Genomic DNA, 18,976 nt, shown 5'->3' with positions numbered 1-18,976 from the left:
TTTATTTTTGAGAAAAATAACTGTAACGCGGCCATATGTTTGCACATCTTTTAAAGACATAGTTCGTTGGGATAACAAGGACTAACTCTATTGTTTGACACTTAAAGTTAAAAGGGATCCAAACACGTTGACAATTTTAGTCAAAGAGTGAATGGGAGTGGTCTATAAGCTAAATAGCTTTATAGCTACAAAAAAAAGGATGATTTTAGTATCCTTGCATGATGAATAATCGTATCTTTCATAGTGAGAATGAGATATGAGAATTCACAAATATTCATTTTATGGCAGCAAGCTTTATATCAATTTCTGTCAGATATTCAAGGCAGAATCTCAAAGACCAGTTTTATCAATCCTTTGGATGTATCTCGTTAGCTCCGGCTCTTGTCAACATTCACAGCAATCTTAATTCCAAAGCACTCAGATCATGAACACAGAATTAATTCAAGTATGACTGATAATCATTATTTTTTACTAGATACTAGATAGATTTACAGATAGACGTATTAGATTCAAACACAATCTCTGGCAGTGTCCGTTTGAAACCCGCACGAGTACGTATTGAAAAAGTCCGCATTCTCCTTGAGGCCCAAATAGAAAACATGTTCAGCCAGTTCCTTGCCAAATTCACAAAAGTTCTGGGCATAGAGTGTAAAGAAGAGCCGCTTGTTGCTCAAATGATGTTGTCGAAGAATCTCGTTCTCTTGGTCGTAGATCTCGCGATGCTTGGTAGATAATTGTATCCAGTCGCTGTACTCCTGCCATGTATGTCGGAAGCTCTTTAAATAGATCACCGCCAGCATTCTGGCCTCACTCAGCACATTGACATACTGAGGCAACTTGAGACACTCGACATCCTCCCGAAACCGGGTAAAATCTCGTTGACGCTCGGTGATGTTGAACATTGTCATGTAGAGATGGACGGTAAAGGTGGGATAGTAATAAGACATGGGCTTGTGCTGGCTCTGATACAGATACAAGCTCCAATCAAGCATGGTGCGCTGCACTCCGAGCTCATAGCTGGAGTTTCGCTTCCGATGCTGCTCCAAATTGCGCAAATTATGGTCATAGCTCTCTCGATAGATCCTTAGGGCGGCATATTCACGATTCAGATCACCCGCATAGAAATATATACCCGGTGAGGCGAACTTCTCCCTGTAGGTCCTCAATTTGTTGCGGATCGGATTCACATCGTTGTCAAACACCGTTTGAGTTCGCACCAAGAAACTTTGAATTAGATCCCGAAAATCTTGCAGCTCATGCGAGCTGGCCTCCACCAGATCCTTGGTGATGATGTAGCCAAACAGCGGCTTGAAATACTCAAATGTCTCGCGATAGCAATCCATCAGAGATTTACGTGTATTGCATGAGATAAAGAAATCGATGAGCTTCTGTTTCGCCTCAAACTGAACAGGATCGTTTTGTAGCTTGGTCAGCAGCTGGATAAGATCGCTGGTTTGTGGCATGTGACCTGTGGAGTATGTAGACTATAGTTTCAGATACTACCTCAACAAAAAAAAACATATAAATCATAAAAATAGTTTATCTGCATCCCGAAGTGAAGCACAAATATTCAGAATCTAAAAAAAATAGAGTTCTTAAAATATGTAGTTAAAGTACATGGATTAAGCTCATAGATCCCTCTTGATCTCAATGCAAAACTAAACTTTGACCGACAGAAGCAAAATGTTTATCATATCTACAACTTTTGACTATATTTTACTTATTTAAGAATAAATTGTATTTAAAATTGTACTTGAATTTAATGAATCATATTTCTCCGAGCGTATTGTTTGTAATACCTACCCATTATGGAGAAGAGCGGACGATTTCGACTGCAGACATGATCAAAGTAGCTTTCGCAGGCATATTTCTCAGCATTGATGGAATGCTCCATTTGCATGGCCAGATTACCAAGCTCATTGATCCGCAGCTTTGACAGGTTTCGCTCGTACGGAACTTGTGCCTCGAGTCCAGGCACAGCCCAGAGACACAGCACTCCAGCTAGTAGAGCAGTCAACATACTTGTTGTCTACAATTCTTACTTAATTTAAATTTTTAGCCGTAGCTTTTGATGCGCTCCAATCGAACACTGGAATACACTAAGCAAAGGCAGCCTCAGTCGCAGCTCTATCGGGTGGCATCCGCCGTTGCTCAAGCTTTCGACTTGGGCCGATAAGAATGCTCAAGTCGTATCAGTGAATTGCTCTCCCGCTGCTCATTTAACTTAATAATACCCTGGAATTATGTAGTTGTCTGTATAGGCTTGTAGGAGTGTATAAATTTGAGTCAGTTTATTATGTTCTTTCTTCTTGGTTAGTTTATTTAAACTGCGAGAATCGATATAAAAATTTACTGGAAAAACATTACTACAAATCAACTTTAGAGCTGACTGAACAGGGCAGCAGCTAGTCAAGCATTGCCACTTGTTGCATTTTAATTAAGAGTTGTTGTTCATTTTGTAGCCGCAGCCCAGTTTCAATCTGAAGTGTTCGCTTTGGCCAGCTCATAGACATCGGTGCGTCGCTGCTTATAGATGGGAATCTGGCGGCGAACCTCGTCCACCATATTGAAGTCTGTCAGTGAGCAGAGCAAAGTTAAATGGGCAGCTGTTGAATATTTACTCAACACAAGCCAACTTACCAATCTGCTCCACTATGAGCTCACGTCCCTCGCCCGCCTCTCGCTGCACACGTGCCCAGGGATCGACAATCATGGAGTGGCCGTAGGCCACATAGCCGGACATGTTATTGCGGGCAGGTGAACAGGTGACCACAAACAGCTGATTGTCCGTCGCACGGGCCCGTTGCAGCAGCTCCCAGTGCATGGGACCCTGGCAGATGCAGAAGGCCGACGGATACACCAACATGGAGCAGCCTAAGACGAAGCAGAAAATAAATAAGCTGTAAGCTGGCTAGTTGAGAGTGGGTGAACTAAACATACCCTTTACTTAGAAACCGCTATGTGCAAACAAAACTTTACCATAATGACCAATGCAATAGCTGAGGAATCATGCAAGAAGTCATCTTTGGACCTATGTGATATACATATCTGGTTCTACTTACAGCGAAACTACAAATAATGCACCACTTTTTTGAACAACTAAAAGATTTGCTTCATTGAAAAACAAAGATGGGCGAACAAGGCATATTAAAGCAGTCCATCGTTCGGGTCAAGGTATATATATCAGAAACATGCTTTGTCCCCTCCCTCATAGGGTATTAAGAGCTTGAGCAACTGGGACCAGGGGCGACTTACCCATGTCACTTACCCATGTTGCGATAGATGCGCGCCAGCTCCTCGAATCGCTTGTCGTGGCAGATACCAATGCCGACTTTGTGTGGGCCAATTTGCACCACTGTCAGCTCACTGCCCGCCGTCAAAGCAGCTCCCTCGTCAAATTGCACACCACCGCCCTGTGCGGGCTCAATGTCGACGCTGAAAAGATGGATCTGCTCGACCAGCGGCGGGGTCATGCGACGAGCTACTTAATTATATTCGAGGCACTTACCTTGCGATGTCTGCCAATTAGCTGGCCACTGGGCGACCATACTGTGCAAGTATTATAAAGCTTATCCCCCGCATCCCGCTCAATTATGCTGCCCCCAATGATGTAGATGCCCAGCTGTTGGGCTAGTCTTGACAGCTCCTGGCATGTGGGCCCGTCCGGCACACGCTCTGCGTGCTGGCCAAAGTGCTCGACGCCATACGGCCCGTTGAAACTCTCCGGCAAAATGGCCAACTGGAGTTGCGGATTTGCAGCTTTCAGTCGCGTAATGCCCAGCACCGCTTGCCGCACATTCTCTGCCACATCTCCGCCCACGGGCAGCTGCAGCAGACCCAGCGTCAGCTCTGCACAAATGCCAAAAAGGGGTTAATTAACGGTACAACGGATAATGTTCAGCATTATACTTACTGTTGCTCATTGTGTACCCCAGATAAATACAGAGAGAAAGATCGGAGATTGCAGTCGCATCTTAAGCTTATTAGCAACTGACAGCTTTGCTCGGGCGTTTTTCAATTTTATAGCTGGATTTTCCAGTGCATCCAACGGCCAATCAGCGAATCAATTCCCTTGCGGTTTATTATTATTTTCCAATTTAACGATTTTGTTTATTATTATGTGATGCAATTCAATGCCCCATGTTATCAATATAAATAAATACGTAATCAATATATGAAAATATACTCAGGCTTCCCCAGAGATAATTGTTATACGCGGTTTAACCTACACTTGTACTTGAAATAATTTAGTAGCCTTGATTAAGAATATTTGTTAGAATTGATATTATTACTCTGAAATAAATTATTTTAAAAGTGTTGTAAATAACGGGGCAAAATGAAGAGTCAAACGCAATTTCTAATTATGGATTATCTTTATTATGTTGAAGAATTGAAAGCAATTTAGTTTAGGAGAAATCCATTCAAAAAGAGAACACAAAAAGCGATACTTAAGTATTAATCGTTACTATGATATTCAAACATATTTCAACAAAAAACAAGAGAGATCAACTCGAAGATTCAAAGTGTTTGCTGATATGACTAGATCGACTCGGCTGTTGATCCTGATCAAGAATATATATATGCTTTATGGGATCGTACATGCTTCCTTCATTATACATTTTTTAATGGGTTCAGGGTATAATAATTTCAAAGTTTCTAGAATATTAAAACCTTCTATAATGAAATAAGGTATTTTACTGCTGTGCTCTGAAAAAAATAGTTCTATTATCTAATAAAATATATTTATATATATATATAAACTACATATGTAACTCGATTAGTCATGACAAAGCCACAAATTGTATTCCAAGTATAAATCCATTATTCAATACTAAGCCACAAACTATATTGCTACTGAAAAGTGAAATTAATTATTACGCTACTCTTGTTTCTAGTTGGGAGGTCATTTTACTCAATAGACTGAATAAGTGTTATAAACGACATTGCAGCACGACAGATCTGAAAAAAAATCAATTCAAAGTTGCATTTGTCGATACGCCAACAGTAGTTCAATCAGTCAATCAATCAATCAATTAATTACCGATAGAAAATTGGCCAATGAAGCTTCATAGAAGCCTGCCTTGATGAGCATCTGCCGCTGGGAACGATGCATAATGAAAACCAGAGAACGCCGCTGCTTGGGTGCAGCCAAATGCCAGTTGCATGTTTGGACAGCAATGCCAACCTGCAAACTCTAATTAAATATGCAGAATATATAATTGGATAAGTAAAGTGTAAATAAGAGCAAGGCTTTAGCTTGCCTCAACTTTGATGATTTCGCCTCCATAGCAGTACATAAACAGTTGCAACATTATGGAAAACAAAAATGATAAGTAAACGAGCAACGCCATAATTGAGTTCATGTGCTGCAATTAGATAATATATAAGATACTAACCATAGCCAATAAATACATATACTCTTCAAATACACACCGTTACAATCTGATAGATGATAACGCCCACCTGCAGTGAGGTAATGAAGAACTGTCCAAATACAATTGGAGTGTAGATGACTCTTAGCCGCTTGGACAAACTGAGAATGTGCACATGGTAATCCACCGCTTTGACCAGTTGTTGTTGATGTCCCGCCTGGTCAAAGGTCAATTCACGAATTTCCTGCTGCAGCGTCTGGAAATGCGCTCGCAGATTAATGGCAAAAGATATAAAGAGACCGTCAACTGCCGAGGCGTAGAGGACCACAACAATCGTTACAAACATCGTATAAATAAAGCCAACCTCATAGCCGGGAGTGTTCACATCATTGAAGGGAAATCTGAAAGGCAAAAAAAGGTCGAAAGGACGGTAAAGAAAATGCGGAAGTTAAATTAAGGTCAACTTATTGCATTTCTGTAAAGTTGGTATGAGTACTGAGAGACGCGAAGAGTTCAACTTTGGGTTTAGTGACTATTTTGCCGAGAAAAACATCGACTCCTGCTGAGAATTGATAGACAATTTTAAAGGATATATGGGAAGACTGTCTGTCGCCTTTTCATCAGAAGTCTGGCTGGGAAGGCTACTTGCCATGTGGCTGATTTCTGATTATTGCTAAAAATGTTAAGTCAGCAAAAATAGATATTTCTGCTCAACTCAAGTTACCAAATGAATTCTGATGTCATGTCAAAATAGCGTCTGTATAAGCCCAGCGAACCAGAAAAATCAGCTAACAGTATTTTCTATTCTTATAAGACTAAATCATATTTAGTCAACTGTGTAATTAACACTAGAGTGGAGGATTTTGCAGAACTATTGTCCCAATTGCCTACACAGTTTCAGATAGAGATTCGACACGCTGTTTCTGCTCTTTAATGCTAGATGTATAAATAAAATAGCTGGCAAAAGTATGCTTACTTCATGGGCATTGGCAGCTCTCTAGCGTAGACCACTCCACGCCAACTGCTGCTGATAATCTTGACGATGGGTCCGAGCATAAAGTAGAGACCGGTGAAGCCGCATGAAATGCAATAAGCCCGGCCGAGATTTGTGGCCAATTTATTGGCCTGCACCAAGTAGGCGGTATCATCTCCATCTTCTTCTGCCACCTTTTGATGGGCTGTCAAGAGTTGGACGTTTTTTTTTTTTTGTTATTATTGATTTTCTTGATTAAATGCGTTGGCCAAAGTGATAGCGCATAAATTAATCGGGATTTACATTTCAAATAGAGTTGCCTGAAGCTGTGCAGCATTTGCCAAAAGTTTTGCTTGTAGACAAGAAACGTCGAAATCTTGATGACAGTCAGCAAGTTGGTGAACACGACACTCAGACCGGCCGTAATCAGCTCCATGTCATCCCGATTATAAATGACATAATAAAGTAGCGGATACACAGCCGATATCACAAAGAGCAGAGACGCAATATGCTTCAGGCTCAAATGTTTAAATCCATCGCCGGAACTCTCAATGTTGTGGCCCATCAGGCGCAGACAGTTCTCTTGCAATTGGAATAGACGTGACATGACTTGACCAGTCGATTGATGAAGTACTCAGTGGGGATTGGTTCTGCAGTTGCTGCCTTATATTAATATCGGCTCGCATTTTAATTGGCGCTTGTTTGTAATTAATTGTACATTGTTGACATTGTTTGCGGTAGCTCTTGACTTATTTACAGCTAATAACTGTGATTGCCAGGACGCTCTCGTTGAAATGTTGACATCATAAATTATCATGGCTGACACTAATTGGCCGACAGCGGCAACTTCGCCCCACCCCGGGCACCACCATTCCAATTGCTTTAAAGCGAAAGCTTTCAAATCATATTGTCTGCAAAAGCGGTTAAATACAAATTCACTTTTTATATAACTTTTTCATAAATGCTTCGCACTGTGCGCAATCAAACCCTAATCAATGTACTCGTCTCTCTCGCCATACCACAAAAAAAAGGCGGAATAAACACGCAAAAACTTTTCTTTATCTTTCAATTATATTTTGTTATTTTTACGCACTCACTTTTGTGGCTATACCTTTAAGATAGGTATTGCACTTTTGTCATGGATCTTGTCAAGATCTGAAGGCAAAACTACCATAAAGTACATTTATTGAAGAAGTGAATCAGACTGAAGCTAATAAGGCAAATATCAACTGTGTTTTTTTGTTGTCCTTTTTCTTCGAATATAGTATAAAATTTAGAAACATTTAAGGAAAATCTTACAATAACGGAGAAACTGATTCGGAACATGATTATTTATTGAAATTTACATATAATTTCAAATTATCCTATTTTGTTTGATTAAAGGCACTTTGAGTGATTTTTTCTATTTTTGGATAGTGTATTCCATCTGCACCATACCAAAAACAGCCATTTAATCTTCTTTCCATCTTCTTTGTATAAATACATTTTTTTGCTGACTGAGAAAGTAAAACAATTTTTTGTATGTCTTTTGCTAACGTTCACCGAAGGTTTTAAGATTTCATTTGGGACGATCTATCCATGACCTCAAACAGCAACTTGAAGACTTAATTAATATACCGGAGCTGGAGATGCGGATAATCTCCGAAATGCATTAATTATAATTTTAAAAAATGGAATCAGCAAAAATGTGATTAATCTTATTATTAAATATTCGTTGATGTATTAAGCTGAGGATGTTTCCCAATTTGAGTAAAGAAAGCAAATGTTATTTTTAACAACAAATCAAATTTATTAACAAACAATTATTGAGAAATGAGGTATTCTGATTGATACAGTTTAGCTCAACTGTTTAGAAATTGGGTGGCAGGTAAGCATTGCCTGTGTGTCCAGAGACACCGTGTCCAGAGATACCGCCGCCAGAGATACCGCCGCCAGAGATAGCGCCGCCAGAGATAGCGCCGCCAGAGATACCACCGCCCTGGTGGGAGCTGGAATAACTGCCAGAAGATCCAAAGCCAGTGCCTCCGACAGCAGAGCCAGCATCACCGCCACCAAGAGCACCAATGACAGAGGTAACGGGAGCGACACCCTCATCGGTGAGCTGGCTGGTGCCGCCCAGGGAGTCGTATTGAGCCTGGATCTGTTGCTGGGCATGCTGGGCCTCCTCGTTGGTCTTGTACTTGATGAAGAAGACCTCGGGCTTGCTGGTGGAGCTGGCCTGTTCAACAACCTCGGCATGGACATCGGAGCTATCGGTCTTCTTGCTCAGCACATAGATGACGGTCTTATCCTCGTTGACAGCTGGGCTGATCTTGATGGAAGTCTTCTTGTTGGAGCGCTGTGGCGACTTGATGAACACCACATTGTAGTTGCGCTTGGGCACACCGACAGTGATGTGTCGCTCACTGAACTGGTCATCAGATTCCTCGGGTGCGGAGTGAATGAAGAAACGCTTGGAGACAATGGCCTGCTGCTGTTGCCCATGCTGCTGATAGCTGTGGCCACCGACCTGTTGCTGGGCGAAGGCCGGCTGCTGCTGGAAGTGCTGCTGTGCCACCGCATGCTGCTGCTGACCACCCTGGAAGAAGGCAGCGCCACTACCGCTGGCTGTGCTAAATCCACCAGCAACCGCTGAGCCAGGATTGTTGTAGTTGTAGCCCTGAGGAGCAGCTAACGCCACGGCGGCCAAACACAAAACCTACGATGGGAGAGTGGAGAATTATTAATTAGGCTTAGAGTTAGCATTGATAGCTTCACTCCTCATCCTTACAATGAAACCACGCATTTCTGAACTTGGTTGAGCTTGACTGGAGACTAGTTGGTTTGGGTAACTTGGCTGTTCGCTGTGAACTGTATGACTTTGGTGATCTTCGTCAGGCTTTTATACTGGCAGCATTCGACAACTTAATAAGTGAAGTTCAGCAATGATCCACACACAGAGAGAGAGACGCCACATAGCCAAACAAAATAGTTTTCATTTTTTTAAAAAATTTTTGTTTCTTTGGTTATTGTTGTTGTTGCATGTTCATTATTTCTGTTTCACTCTGCTTTCGTCTCATATCTTCCATGCTGCGGGTCTGCGATTTGTCAGTCAGTCAGTCAGTGAGTCGCCCAGTTGTCCATCAAAATCATCATCGCCTTCGTCATCATTTTTGCTTTTCAAAAACTCTCATTAAATGCGGCGACTTGCTTGTAGTTGCTGGAAATACATGGCCAATTAGCGTGATTCCCCCTAGCTGGCAAAGCTTTTTTGGCTTTCGGTCTTTTTGGCTACTTTGTTGTACACTCAGCAGAAAAATATGCCCTAGTTTATTTTATTTAACACCATATCAAAATAATACATTTTTAGTTACACATAAACTTCCATTTACATATAATCTTCCATCTTCGGATTTCTTTGCGAATTCTACAGTTGTACTTAATGATATTATTTTCCAAGTTTCCGAATACATTTCATAAAAGTAAAAACTCTTGTTCGAAAAGAAAAAGTTAGTTAATAGGATTAAAAAAAAACGTATAACAATTTTTAACATTTTTTTTAAGTGTAACGCTTAATTGTTTGCAACAGTCCAAACTTCACAAACCAACTGAGCCAAGATCTCCCCCGATCAGCTGCCATTATGTGGTTGTTTGGCCCTTTGGGGCATGCATCAACACGCGTCGATTAAATGTTATTAAAAGAAGAATTACATAAACACCTAATCAATTTTAGTATGAGTTACAACTAAGAAATTGCCTTCACATTTTCCATGCTAAGACCAATCTCTTAAGCTCTAGTCACATGTATTTTCTGGTTTAATTAATGGCCCGTCGAGTGTCCGAAAATTTGCATGTGTTGTCCGTGTGCGGTGAGAGCTGATCGCTTCTTCACTACCAACTGCAATGATGCCCATTTATCATTGAGGGGCCAATATCTACAATGGCTGTTCAACAACGGTTTGTCCAAGCTGCCTAAGATTAATTTACTTTTGATTATTTCGACAAAGACCTTTGTCAATACATATTGTGTACGAGACTCTGCGGCAATTGTTTGGCTTAAACGTGACGCCCATTCAACTATTTGCGGTCGGTGTAATGAGCCGTTTACTTGAGACGAGCTCGTGCTAGGAGTGGTTGTGGTAAGGCTAGGGGCAGGGGTAGGGCTTTTGGTAACCCAAGATAATGAACATGCAATGCTATACGCTCTTCATTAACGGGCTCCAAAACCCAAGGGTCGGGGCCAAGACCACAAGTTGAAGTTGAAATGGTTGCTATTGCACAATATCATTGCTCTTGACATGCTCAACTTCTGGGAAAATCATCAGTTTTTGAGAGGCTTTAAAAATTATTATTAAAAAAATAAATAAAATAATTAAATACAAATATAAAATATGAAATAACAATATGCACTTCAGTTGTATTTAACTGAAAAGCATTGAAACCATTTAATCTCTTGCAAAGCTTTTCGGCTTGTCTAAAAGCTTTGTCAGCTCCCGTTATTCGATATCGAAACCAAAACGTTGACAATGATAACTTTAAGCTCATGTATTCATTTATAACCGGCTGGTAAACAGTCTGATATAAATGGAGAAAACCGTTTCTGACCTTTGATTAATTTGAATGCAATTCAATTTTTCATATTTATATCACATTATGCAATACTTATGGCTGTTTATAAGCTAAATAAGGCTATTTAATTAGTCATCATTTTTAAACACCTTTCGTCGACATTTTATGCTTCTGATATTATATATATTCATATATATATATCCATAAATTTCATGCATAATATTTTAATGATTTAATTTGTCTTTTATATTAAGCTTTTTGTTGGTAATTGTTTAGTATTGGCGCCAATAGCCTTGACCATGTTAATTTCCTCAACACGCCATCGTCTCAAAAGTGAAAATGATGAGGTTTGCAGATGTGAAAATAAAATAATTTCATCGCACTTATGACTCGGTGGGTGTATGCATTCAAAGTTATATTTCATGAAACAATAATACGCTAATATACCGTTAATGGCATTGCACAACACTATAGACAAAACACACAGAGATTACAATATACAAAAGAATGAGGCGTTACATCAACCTGGAAATGCTGCTGCTGCCATTGTAACGCCTACCTCTCGCATTGCTTATATAACAATCAGCGTTGCGTGAAATTAAAAATATATAAAAATAATATAAAAATATAATTTACAATAAATTCGAGTTGAGTTGGTTAGCATTTGTTGGATTTTGATTAATCTTCACTCGTATATCAAAATATCATCGTCATCATTCATCTGGCTATCTCCGCACAAAAAGGTATGACCCAAATTTCCATAGTCACTGATGGACATTGATTGATTTTTATACAACAAAAAATATCTAAATTAATTTATTGATGGTTATTAAAAACATACTAAACAAATGTTAAGAATAAGTGCTCAGCTCAATGGGGTTTCTCAAATTACCAATATTAGCTTTGTATAGCATTGAATTTATTTGAAATTATATGTTCATATTTCAAATTCGGACATCGTTTTTTAAATTAATGATTTTATTCAAAAATCTTAAACAGTCTTAATTTTTGTAGGGAAGAAAAAAAAATGTTATCTAAAGGTAAAATAGTATATAAATTGAAAACTTTAATGAATATAATAAAAATTGAATAAATAAATAATTATTATTTTCTTATGTACAAATCAGGGTTAATTGTTATCGCCGAGCAGTTAAATAAATAATTGAGCAATAAAGCAACCTTTCATTAAACTAATTGATAGGAGATGGAAAAAGGTTAAATTGAGACTCAGTGAAATTATACTTTTGGCTGTGCGAGTACTTCAAGTATTTTTTTAGTGGGTCTCCCCCCTTTAATGTTTTTTCTTGTCGATTCACCAGAAAATTACATAAAAAACGGATGTATTCGTTGGCTATTTTGAAAAGCAAACGAATAATGATAATATCACACACACACACAGAGCAGAGCACATGGCCCCCGGTGCATTATGTAAGCTGACAGTATCGTATAGCCGTGTATAGTCCAATTAAAATTGCAAGAGATCTGCAAAACTGAACTAGGGGCTTCTATAACTGGGTCAGGCTATTATGACCATCAAAAGCGATTTATCAAAATGGCCAAAGGCTGTGCAATTTGGCGCGTCACTAATGACAATTTTGCGCAGATTTGTGCAAGTTATGTTTAATTATTGAAAAACGCACGCCAATTATGAATACCACCATGATGCGGGTCACAACGCAACATAACTCACAGATCCCCAATACTCTTCAGTGAAATTGTTGCCCCAAAACAATAGATATGTTAATTCACATATGACTTCCGGCGAACTGGTGGCAAACTAACGTTAAGCCCCAAATAATTGTCTGCTCATATGACGCAGGCATTTTCTACCTGAGTGTTTGAATGGAAGTTTGCGTGTGTGGAGAGTGTGAGTGTCTAACCACTACAGACATCATCTCAAGGTTGTTCAAAAAGAAATACAAGCCTAAGTGCTCGAGGCAAATTTGACCGGCTAGAAGATGCCCTAAGCATTGCCCGAATACTTTATTATATAATATATATTCATGTAACAATAATTTAAGCAATATACCATTCCAATAGAAAAAGGTCTTGAGTCGAGCTTTCTATTCCCTGATTAACTTTAAATTTGTAAGCACAATTTTTAAGATTTGAACATTCTTTAAATGCTCCTTATATGCGAAGCTTTATCGATATTTATCGATATTTGCGTTCAACAAAGTTAGTTGTTTAATGCATATCTACTAATCAACATTCAATTTCTATGGATTTTCATGGATGGATCTTCAGCTATCGGTTTTTTGATGAAAATACAAATAAAAATAAAAACAAAATATGCACAATCAAAATAGCTTATGTTTACCTATTTGCAAAGGGTATACAAACAAATCGGGTTTGCCGGCGCTTGTAAGCATTGCTTTTGGCCCTCACTCTTCGTGCGTTTGATGTTTTTGTTTTCAGTTTCAGTTTCATTTGAACTCTGTGTGTCTCCTCATCATCGTCATCATCATCATCATCATCTTCTTCTTTTGCAGCATCAGCGGCATCATTTCTGCTTTTTCGTGATCGACATATTCAAGTCCGCGCCTTATAAGTCTCGCCCGGGCACTGATTAGCATTTAGTTGGTTTCTGTTTGCCAAGCGCACCGGTGCTGCGTGTATCTTGTATATTTTACTAGTCACATTTCGTATTAATTAAACGGAAATGCGCGCGTTTATTGTAAGCTGACAGTTGTTGTTGATACTTTTCTCTCCCAGCCAGTTGTGTAATTTATACCATGTAATTTCTTGTTAGGTTACGTGCCTGTTTTGCATGGCGTTGGCGATGCCACAAGGATATAATTACCAGAACGGTGGCAATCTACAGCTGCCGGGCATCCCACTCATATCTGCTGGTACATCCAGCTTCCAGCAGCAGCCGGCCAGCATCGATGAGCAGCGAATTGTGCAGCAGGCTCTGCAGGCGCCCAAGCTGCAGCAGATTTTCAACCAACAACCACAACAACAGCAAATCTTCCAGCAGCCGCAACAGCAACAGCAACAGCAGTTCTCCAACTATGCCTACAATCAACCGCAAACATATAATCATGGTCAAGCTCCAGTTGTCTCCAAGGATATCTATGTGCATGTGCCGCCAGCAGATGAGCCAGAGGATCGTCATCCACAACCCGCTGTGCCAGTTGGGCCACCACGCAAACATTATCGCATTGTGTTTATTAAGGCGCCCACTCCCAGTGTCAGCAAGGCAACGCTACGTGTCAAACAGGCGCCCATTGAGGAGAAGACCATCATCTATGTGCTGACCAAAAAGCCAGATCCACTCGATCTGCAAACGGCTATTGAGGAGGCACCCAAGCCCATCAGCAAACCGGAGGTCTTCTTCATCAAGTACAAGACGCAGGAGGAAGCAGCTCATGCGCAGCGCACAATACAAGGTAAGAGCCCATCACGGAACGAATAATATGCTTAGTTATGGCCAAGACCTTGGCTTTGCGTATTTGTCAACACGTTTACTACCACTTGAGTTGGAGATTTTGCCCAGCATTTCAGTGGTAAAGGCCAACCTGTATGGCTTAGTCATTCAATCACCAGTTAACCTTTGGGTTTTCTATTTAACAACTCTTCATCTGAATGATTTCTCTAAGGCAGCAAAAAAAAAGTTAGAATTTGGTGCGTAAGCCACAAAATCTTGAATACCACTGACTATAAGTAACACGTGTCTATAAAATTACCAAAGATTTATTCTTGTTGTTAGGGCTGTCTTGTCAACTACTGATATTATAATTATTATAACAACACTTTAAAACTATTAGCCTAACTTTTAAACAGTACTGGCTACTATAAATAGCACTCAGTTCAGACATCCTCGTTCTTTAGCTGCCCCAACAGATCTTCTATAGAGAACTGTTTTAAATATTTATATATCAATGTATATATTTCTATAGCAATGTTAAGCTTTTTGATTAAGTTACATAATTATGTTTTTTTTTTAATTTTTAATTTTATATATATATTTTTTTTATTCAAATTAACTTAACTTTTAGCTCAATACGATCAGCTTGGTGGCACCACACAGGTCTCCGATGAAGGTGTCGCTCCGGTCACATCGGTGATTGGATCGTTGGACAATCAGCGTGGAATTGGAGCTGGTTTAAGTGGAGGCAATGCCAATGGGGGTATAGGTGCTATTAATGGCCTTGGAAGCCTCACGAGTGCCATTTCCAGCAAATATTTGCCCGCCAATTTGCGTGCGTGAAAAGAATATACTGACTGAAATCACAAGAATCATTGTTGTTTGTTTTTTAGGCATAAGTAACTCAAATGTTGTAAATATAATATATAGCTAAATAAACATGTTGTTTCTTAACCCTCCAGCACGATCTCCCTTTCTACGACCTTCCAACGGATCTTTCACAACTTTTCCAATTAACACATTAGTTTCACAAAGGCGACCACCAAAACAAAAACAAAAAACAACAAAACAGGTGAAAAACAAAATAATATCGTGCCTCTGAATTGCCACATCGATTAGCCACATGAGGCAAACCGGTCACATCGATTAGCAATTGATTCGTCTTGCATAATAATATGCATAATACTATTGTGGTGAGGCATGATTATGGATGCAGCAAATAAGTGGCTTGATCAGTTTTTATAGGCTTCGCTATAAAATATTATAAAAGAAACCGATTTCAATAAATATTATTTATGTGATACGGCCTATAATAGCTAATATATGTAACTGTTTTTATTTTCAATATGAGATCTTAGTACGCATATATCATAGAAGGGCAGAAAATGGGGAAAGACCACCTACTGCCGACTCATATCGGCCACAATTTGCTCTTTGTGTTCCCAGCTTATAATTCCCACACAGAATAGATCAATTTACATGAAAGTTATAACTATAGGTATAACTATGCTTGTGAGTTAGTATATTAAAAAAAAAAAAAAACACTCTTCTGCTATATATTCATAAAAGTCCGTAAAGGAAAATTTGGTTTGACGCATTGTTTGATGCAGCAATTTTAGCAAGGCCTAGTTTTTAATGGTTTCTTAAGCTGAAGTTGTTATTGATTGTAGACCGCTTATTTAGTCTTGGCTGGCACGCATCTAATTGAGCAATTAGTAAAGTTCATCTTCGCATGTCTAATAAATTTGAAAAATTGAACATAAAATTAGTTGGTTAATTAACGGATAAGATGTAACTGGCAATCACGGCCATTGTTTGTCAAAAGTTGTAAGCAAGTTGCAATGATAAATATTAAGATGTCCAACATCATTTGTTTGAAGTGTAAATGCTATAATAATATTTATTAGCTTTTGACTACTAACAAGTATTTAAAATCCAAAATGAGTTATGTTTAAGAAGAGTATCCAATATTGATTTAAAAATTAGTAAAAGCTGCGCTTAACGCTTTTAGCTTCAATTCGTTATTTTTTCGGTATCAAAGGGATTTGTTTTTAAGTTGCAGGAATTAGTGTTAATAACAAAAGCTTATAAATAGATATGCTCTATATGATATATGCTATATATAGATATATCGAAAGATAGTAATAGTAAATATATATATATAATATGAGGATTATTCACACATATATATTAAAAATGTTTAATAGGTTCAGCCAAAATAGATACGATTTTTGTTGAGGATAAGATATTTATTTATTTTGAAATGATTATGGCTTTTACAATAAATTAAAATATACTATATTATGGGCCGATTCTTGGAACTCAAAGGAAGATATGCTACTGCATACTGTAATGTAGATCGCTTATTTAGTCTTGGCTGGCACGTAACTCTTCGATGGCACAACGACACCAAAGTTGGAACCCGATGATACCGATGAGGTTTGGATACCTCGGCCCAGACCTCCACCCAGACCTCCACCGAGACCTCCGCCTAGACCGCCGCCCAGACCGCCGCCTAGACCACCGCCCAGACCGCCGCCTAGACCGCCGCCCAGACCGCCGCCCAGACCTCCTCCACTCAGACCGCTGCCCAGACCGCCGCCCAGACCTCCGCCCAGACCTCCTCCACTCAGACCTCCTCCACTCAGACCACCCTGGAAGCCTCCGTTCTGTGATCCAAAGGAGTTGCCCTGTCCAAAGGATCCCACATTCTGACTGATACCGTGGGACTGACCCTGCTGCTGAATATGCTGTGGTACAATGTTGCCAATGTTGCTGAGGGAGCCACCCGAGAAGCTGGTAATGGGAGCAACACCCTCATCCGAGATGTGAGTGGCACCGCCCAAAGCATCATACTGGGCCTGAATCTCCTGCTGAGCACGCTGAGCCTCTTCGGTCGTCTTATACTTGATGAAATAGACCTCGGGCTTGTGGACCTTGGGCTCAGTCTGGCTGAGTTGCAGATGCTGATGGATTTCGTTGATGTCGGGCTTCTTGGACAGCACATAGATGACGGTCTTCTCCTCATTGGTAGCCTGGGCGCGCTTCAGAGCAGCAGCGGTGTGCCTCAGATTCTGTGTGGGCGCCTTGATGAACACAATGCGATAATTCTTGCGAATGGGGGTGTTATCCAAATGAGGTTGGGCGCCAATTTCCTCTGTTTCTTCGGGTGCCGAGTGAATGTAGATATCCTTGGTAACAATCGAGGGACGCTGGGGCTGCTGATAAGGCTGCACATATTGCTGCTGTGGCTGAGGGGGAGGGATATACTGCTGCTGCAGTGGCTGTTGGTAGGCAACCGGTGCCTCAAGGCCTACATTCTGAATGGGCTGCGAGTAGCCCTGCTGCGGCACATTGTATATTCCACTGGTCGAGAGCGGTATCTGGGGGCGCAGATTTCCACCTTGGATGATTGGCTGATTCTGCTGATACTTGTACCCCTGTGGAGCAGCTGCGGCGAGCAGAGCGCTCGACAAGCACTGCAAGTGGAAGGAAAAATGCATTTTATTAAAGCTCCAGGCTCAATGCAGCCAGTCAGTCTTACCACAAGAATTGCAAATTGTTTCATTTTAGTAAAGCGCTGTTGACTTCTCTCGCAGTTTGAACTCAACTGATGCCCTAACCGCTGGTTGACTATGTTTTTATAAGATAGTCCGGCTCTTTGGGAATCGCATTTCATCTCAAGAAACTGGGCGCCAGTATTAAATTATCGAATCTATTGTCGCCAGGTATCGGCCTACCTGTGTCTGTTGTTGCCAAATCACGGAACCATATTCGTAAATATTTATGTGTATACCAGCGATCGCATTAGAGATGCATCTCGTTCGTAGACTGTTATATAACTTGGTCAACTTATGGTATTCAAATTTTGTTATAATCGCAACGCCGCTACGGCATTAATGCAAAATATAATTTTTTAATGTGACATATCGTTCGATCAAATGCTCCCTCAGTTCCAAAAGAAAGTAATTTCTTATGCATTTCGATGAGTTCGTAACAGACCGAAAATCAAAAACCCGATTCCCCCCACTCAAAACGTTTTTTGGCCGCCAAATTAGTAGCTCGTTGATTAGTCCGGAGCAGCCCCTTAACCGGTTGCGTATTCCAAAATCTCAATGCGCATAAATTAGTTAAACTTAATAAGATAACGCAGTGATTTAAAAAAAGGCAAGATGCAAACAAATGTTGGTTATCCAAAGAAAGCAGTTTATGGGTCCATGTTGCTTTTGCCTTATGAATGGCGTTTCTGCTGGGTTTGTTTTAATTTTAGTTTTACACAATCTTTAGTGTCGTTCGCTTTCGAAACATAAACCATAGCATAAGCCGGAGATCTCGAGAGCTGTCATTGTCATTGTCTTTGCCAAGCGGCATTATGTTAATTATTCTAATAAATTTTGGGACAGTAGTTGCCCAAAGATAAAACGCAAATAATAATTACATGATTCAAATTTATTTTTCAATTATAGTAGCAGTTAAATATAACTCATACAGCATTTGGGCGAAGTGATTTTGAATGGAGTTTCTTGATGGATATACAATTTAAGCTGTTGTAACATCAAATTTAAAATCGCCACTAAATGTTCGGATTAATAAACATTTCAAGAATTTTTCAATGTAAGACTTGACACCTACTAACATGATTTTTGTGTAAACAATGCATTATTATTATTATTATTTTAATAATATATTTTAGTCTTGCAACATTTTGCAATT

General features: G+C 39.7%; 6 protein-coding genes across 6 annotated transcripts; 1 reads left to right on the top strand and 5 right to left on the bottom strand.

Annotated features, from left to right (window-relative positions):
* Positions 1-440: 440 nt before the first annotated feature.
* LOC6567287 lies at positions 441-2,056 on the bottom strand. The gene is made up of 2 exons (XM_001993783.3): positions 1,804-2,056; positions 441-1,468 (listed from the first exon to the last, which is right to left on the bottom strand). Exons 1-2 carry the CDS (start codon positions 2,018-2,020, stop codon positions 510-512), a joined length of 1,176 nt encoding a protein of 391 aa, XP_001993819.1. The 5' UTR covers positions 2,021-2,056; the 3' UTR covers positions 441-509.
* A 210-nt stretch (positions 2,057-2,266) lies between these two features.
* On the bottom strand, positions 2,267-4,048 carry LOC6567288 (omega-amidase NIT2). The gene is made up of 5 exons (XM_001993784.3): positions 3,914-4,048; positions 3,509-3,849; positions 3,269-3,449; positions 2,641-2,874; positions 2,267-2,573 (listed from the first exon to the last, which is right to left on the bottom strand). Exons 1-5 carry the CDS (start codon positions 3,921-3,923, stop codon positions 2,476-2,478), a joined length of 864 nt encoding a protein of 287 aa, XP_001993820.1. The 5' UTR covers positions 3,924-4,048; the 3' UTR covers positions 2,267-2,475.
* Positions 4,049-4,908: 860 nt separating this feature from the next.
* Positions 4,909-6,952, bottom strand: LOC6567289 (odorant receptor 82a). Its single transcript, XM_032740251.1, has 6 exons — positions 6,649-6,952; positions 6,349-6,550; positions 5,434-5,773; positions 5,262-5,366; positions 5,042-5,194; positions 4,909-4,959 (listed from the first exon to the last, which is right to left on the bottom strand). The coding sequence occupies exons 1-6, from the start codon at positions 6,950-6,952 to the stop codon at positions 4,909-4,911; spliced, it is 1,155 nt and encodes a 384-aa protein (XP_032596142.1).
* Positions 6,953-8,191: 1,239 nt separating this feature from the next.
* LOC6567290 (keratin, type I cytoskeletal 10) lies at positions 8,192-9,185 on the bottom strand. Its single transcript, XM_001993786.2, has 2 exons — positions 9,116-9,185; positions 8,192-9,043 (listed from the first exon to the last, which is right to left on the bottom strand). The coding sequence occupies exons 1-2, from the start codon at positions 9,128-9,130 to the stop codon at positions 8,195-8,197; spliced, it is 864 nt and encodes a 287-aa protein (XP_001993822.1). The 5' UTR covers positions 9,131-9,185; the 3' UTR covers positions 8,192-8,194.
* Positions 9,186-13,498: 4,313 nt separating this feature from the next.
* Positions 13,499-15,197, top strand: LOC6567316 (mediator of RNA polymerase II transcription subunit 15). Its single transcript, XM_001993787.2, has 3 exons — positions 13,499-13,570; positions 13,646-14,285; positions 14,895-15,197. The coding sequence occupies exons 1-3, from the start codon at positions 13,556-13,558 to the stop codon at positions 15,104-15,106; spliced, it is 867 nt and encodes a 288-aa protein (XP_001993823.1). The 5' UTR covers positions 13,499-13,555; the 3' UTR covers positions 15,107-15,197.
* Positions 15,198-16,626: 1,429 nt separating this feature from the next.
* LOC6567317 (keratin, type I cytoskeletal 10) lies at positions 16,627-17,845 on the bottom strand. The gene is made up of 2 exons (XM_001993788.2): positions 17,808-17,845; positions 16,627-17,742 (listed from the first exon to the last, which is right to left on the bottom strand). The coding sequence occupies exons 1-2, from the start codon at positions 17,829-17,831 to the stop codon at positions 16,627-16,629; spliced, it is 1,140 nt and encodes a 379-aa protein (XP_001993824.1). The 5' UTR covers positions 17,832-17,845.
* Positions 17,846-18,976: the final 1,131 nt, after the last annotated feature.

The sequence above is a fragment of the Drosophila grimshawi genome, unplaced genomic scaffold (assembly GCF_018153295.1).
Source record: "Drosophila grimshawi isolate 15287-2541.00 unplaced genomic scaffold, ASM1815329v1 contig_311, whole genome shotgun sequence".
In the NCBI taxonomy this organism is placed as follows: Eukaryota; Metazoa; Arthropoda; class Insecta; order Diptera; family Drosophilidae; genus Drosophila; species Drosophila grimshawi.
The sequence above is the reverse complement of the archived record's forward strand: the minus strand, read 5'-3'. Positions and strand labels throughout refer to the sequence as shown.

Coding starts and splice junctions, on each gene's coding strand:
- LOC6567317 (XM_001993788.2), bottom strand. CDS start 17,831: ATGAAACAATTTGCAATTCTTGTG. Junction 17,743..17,807: donor AACAATTTGCAATTCTTGTG/GTAAGACTGACT, acceptor TTCCACTTGCAG/TGCTTGTCGAGCGCTCTGCT.
- LOC6567289 (XM_032740251.1), bottom strand. CDS start 6,952: ATGTCACGTCTATTCCAATTGCAAGAGAACTGTCTGCGCCTGATGGGC. Junction 5,367..5,433: donor TCATCTATCAGATTGTAACG/GTGTGTATTTGA, acceptor ATCTAATTGCAG/CACATGAACTCAATTATGGC. Junction 4,960..5,041: donor CATTGGCCAATTTTCTATCG/GTAATTAATTGA, acceptor ATTTTTTTTCAG/ATCTGTCGTGCTGCAATGTC.
- LOC6567316 (XM_001993787.2), top strand. Junction 14,286..14,894: donor TGCGCAGCGCACAATACAAG/GTAAGAGCCCAT, acceptor CTTAACTTTTAG/CTCAATACGATCAGCTTGGT.
- LOC6567287 (XM_001993783.3), bottom strand. CDS start 2,020: ATGTTGACTGCTCTACTAGCTGGAGTGCTGTGTCTCTGGGCTGTGCCT. Junction 1,469..1,803: donor TCCGCTCTTCTCCATAATGG/GTAGGTATTACA, acceptor CATACTCCACAG/GTCACATGCCACAAACCAGC.
- LOC6567288 (XM_001993784.3), bottom strand. Junction 3,450..3,508: donor TAATTGGCAGACATCGCAAG/GTAAGTGCCTCG, acceptor CTGGTCGAGCAG/ATCCATCTTTTCAGCGTCGA. Junction 2,574..2,640: donor GCTCATAGTGGAGCAGATTG/GTAAGTTGGCTT, acceptor GCTCACTGACAG/ACTTCAATATGGTGGACGAG.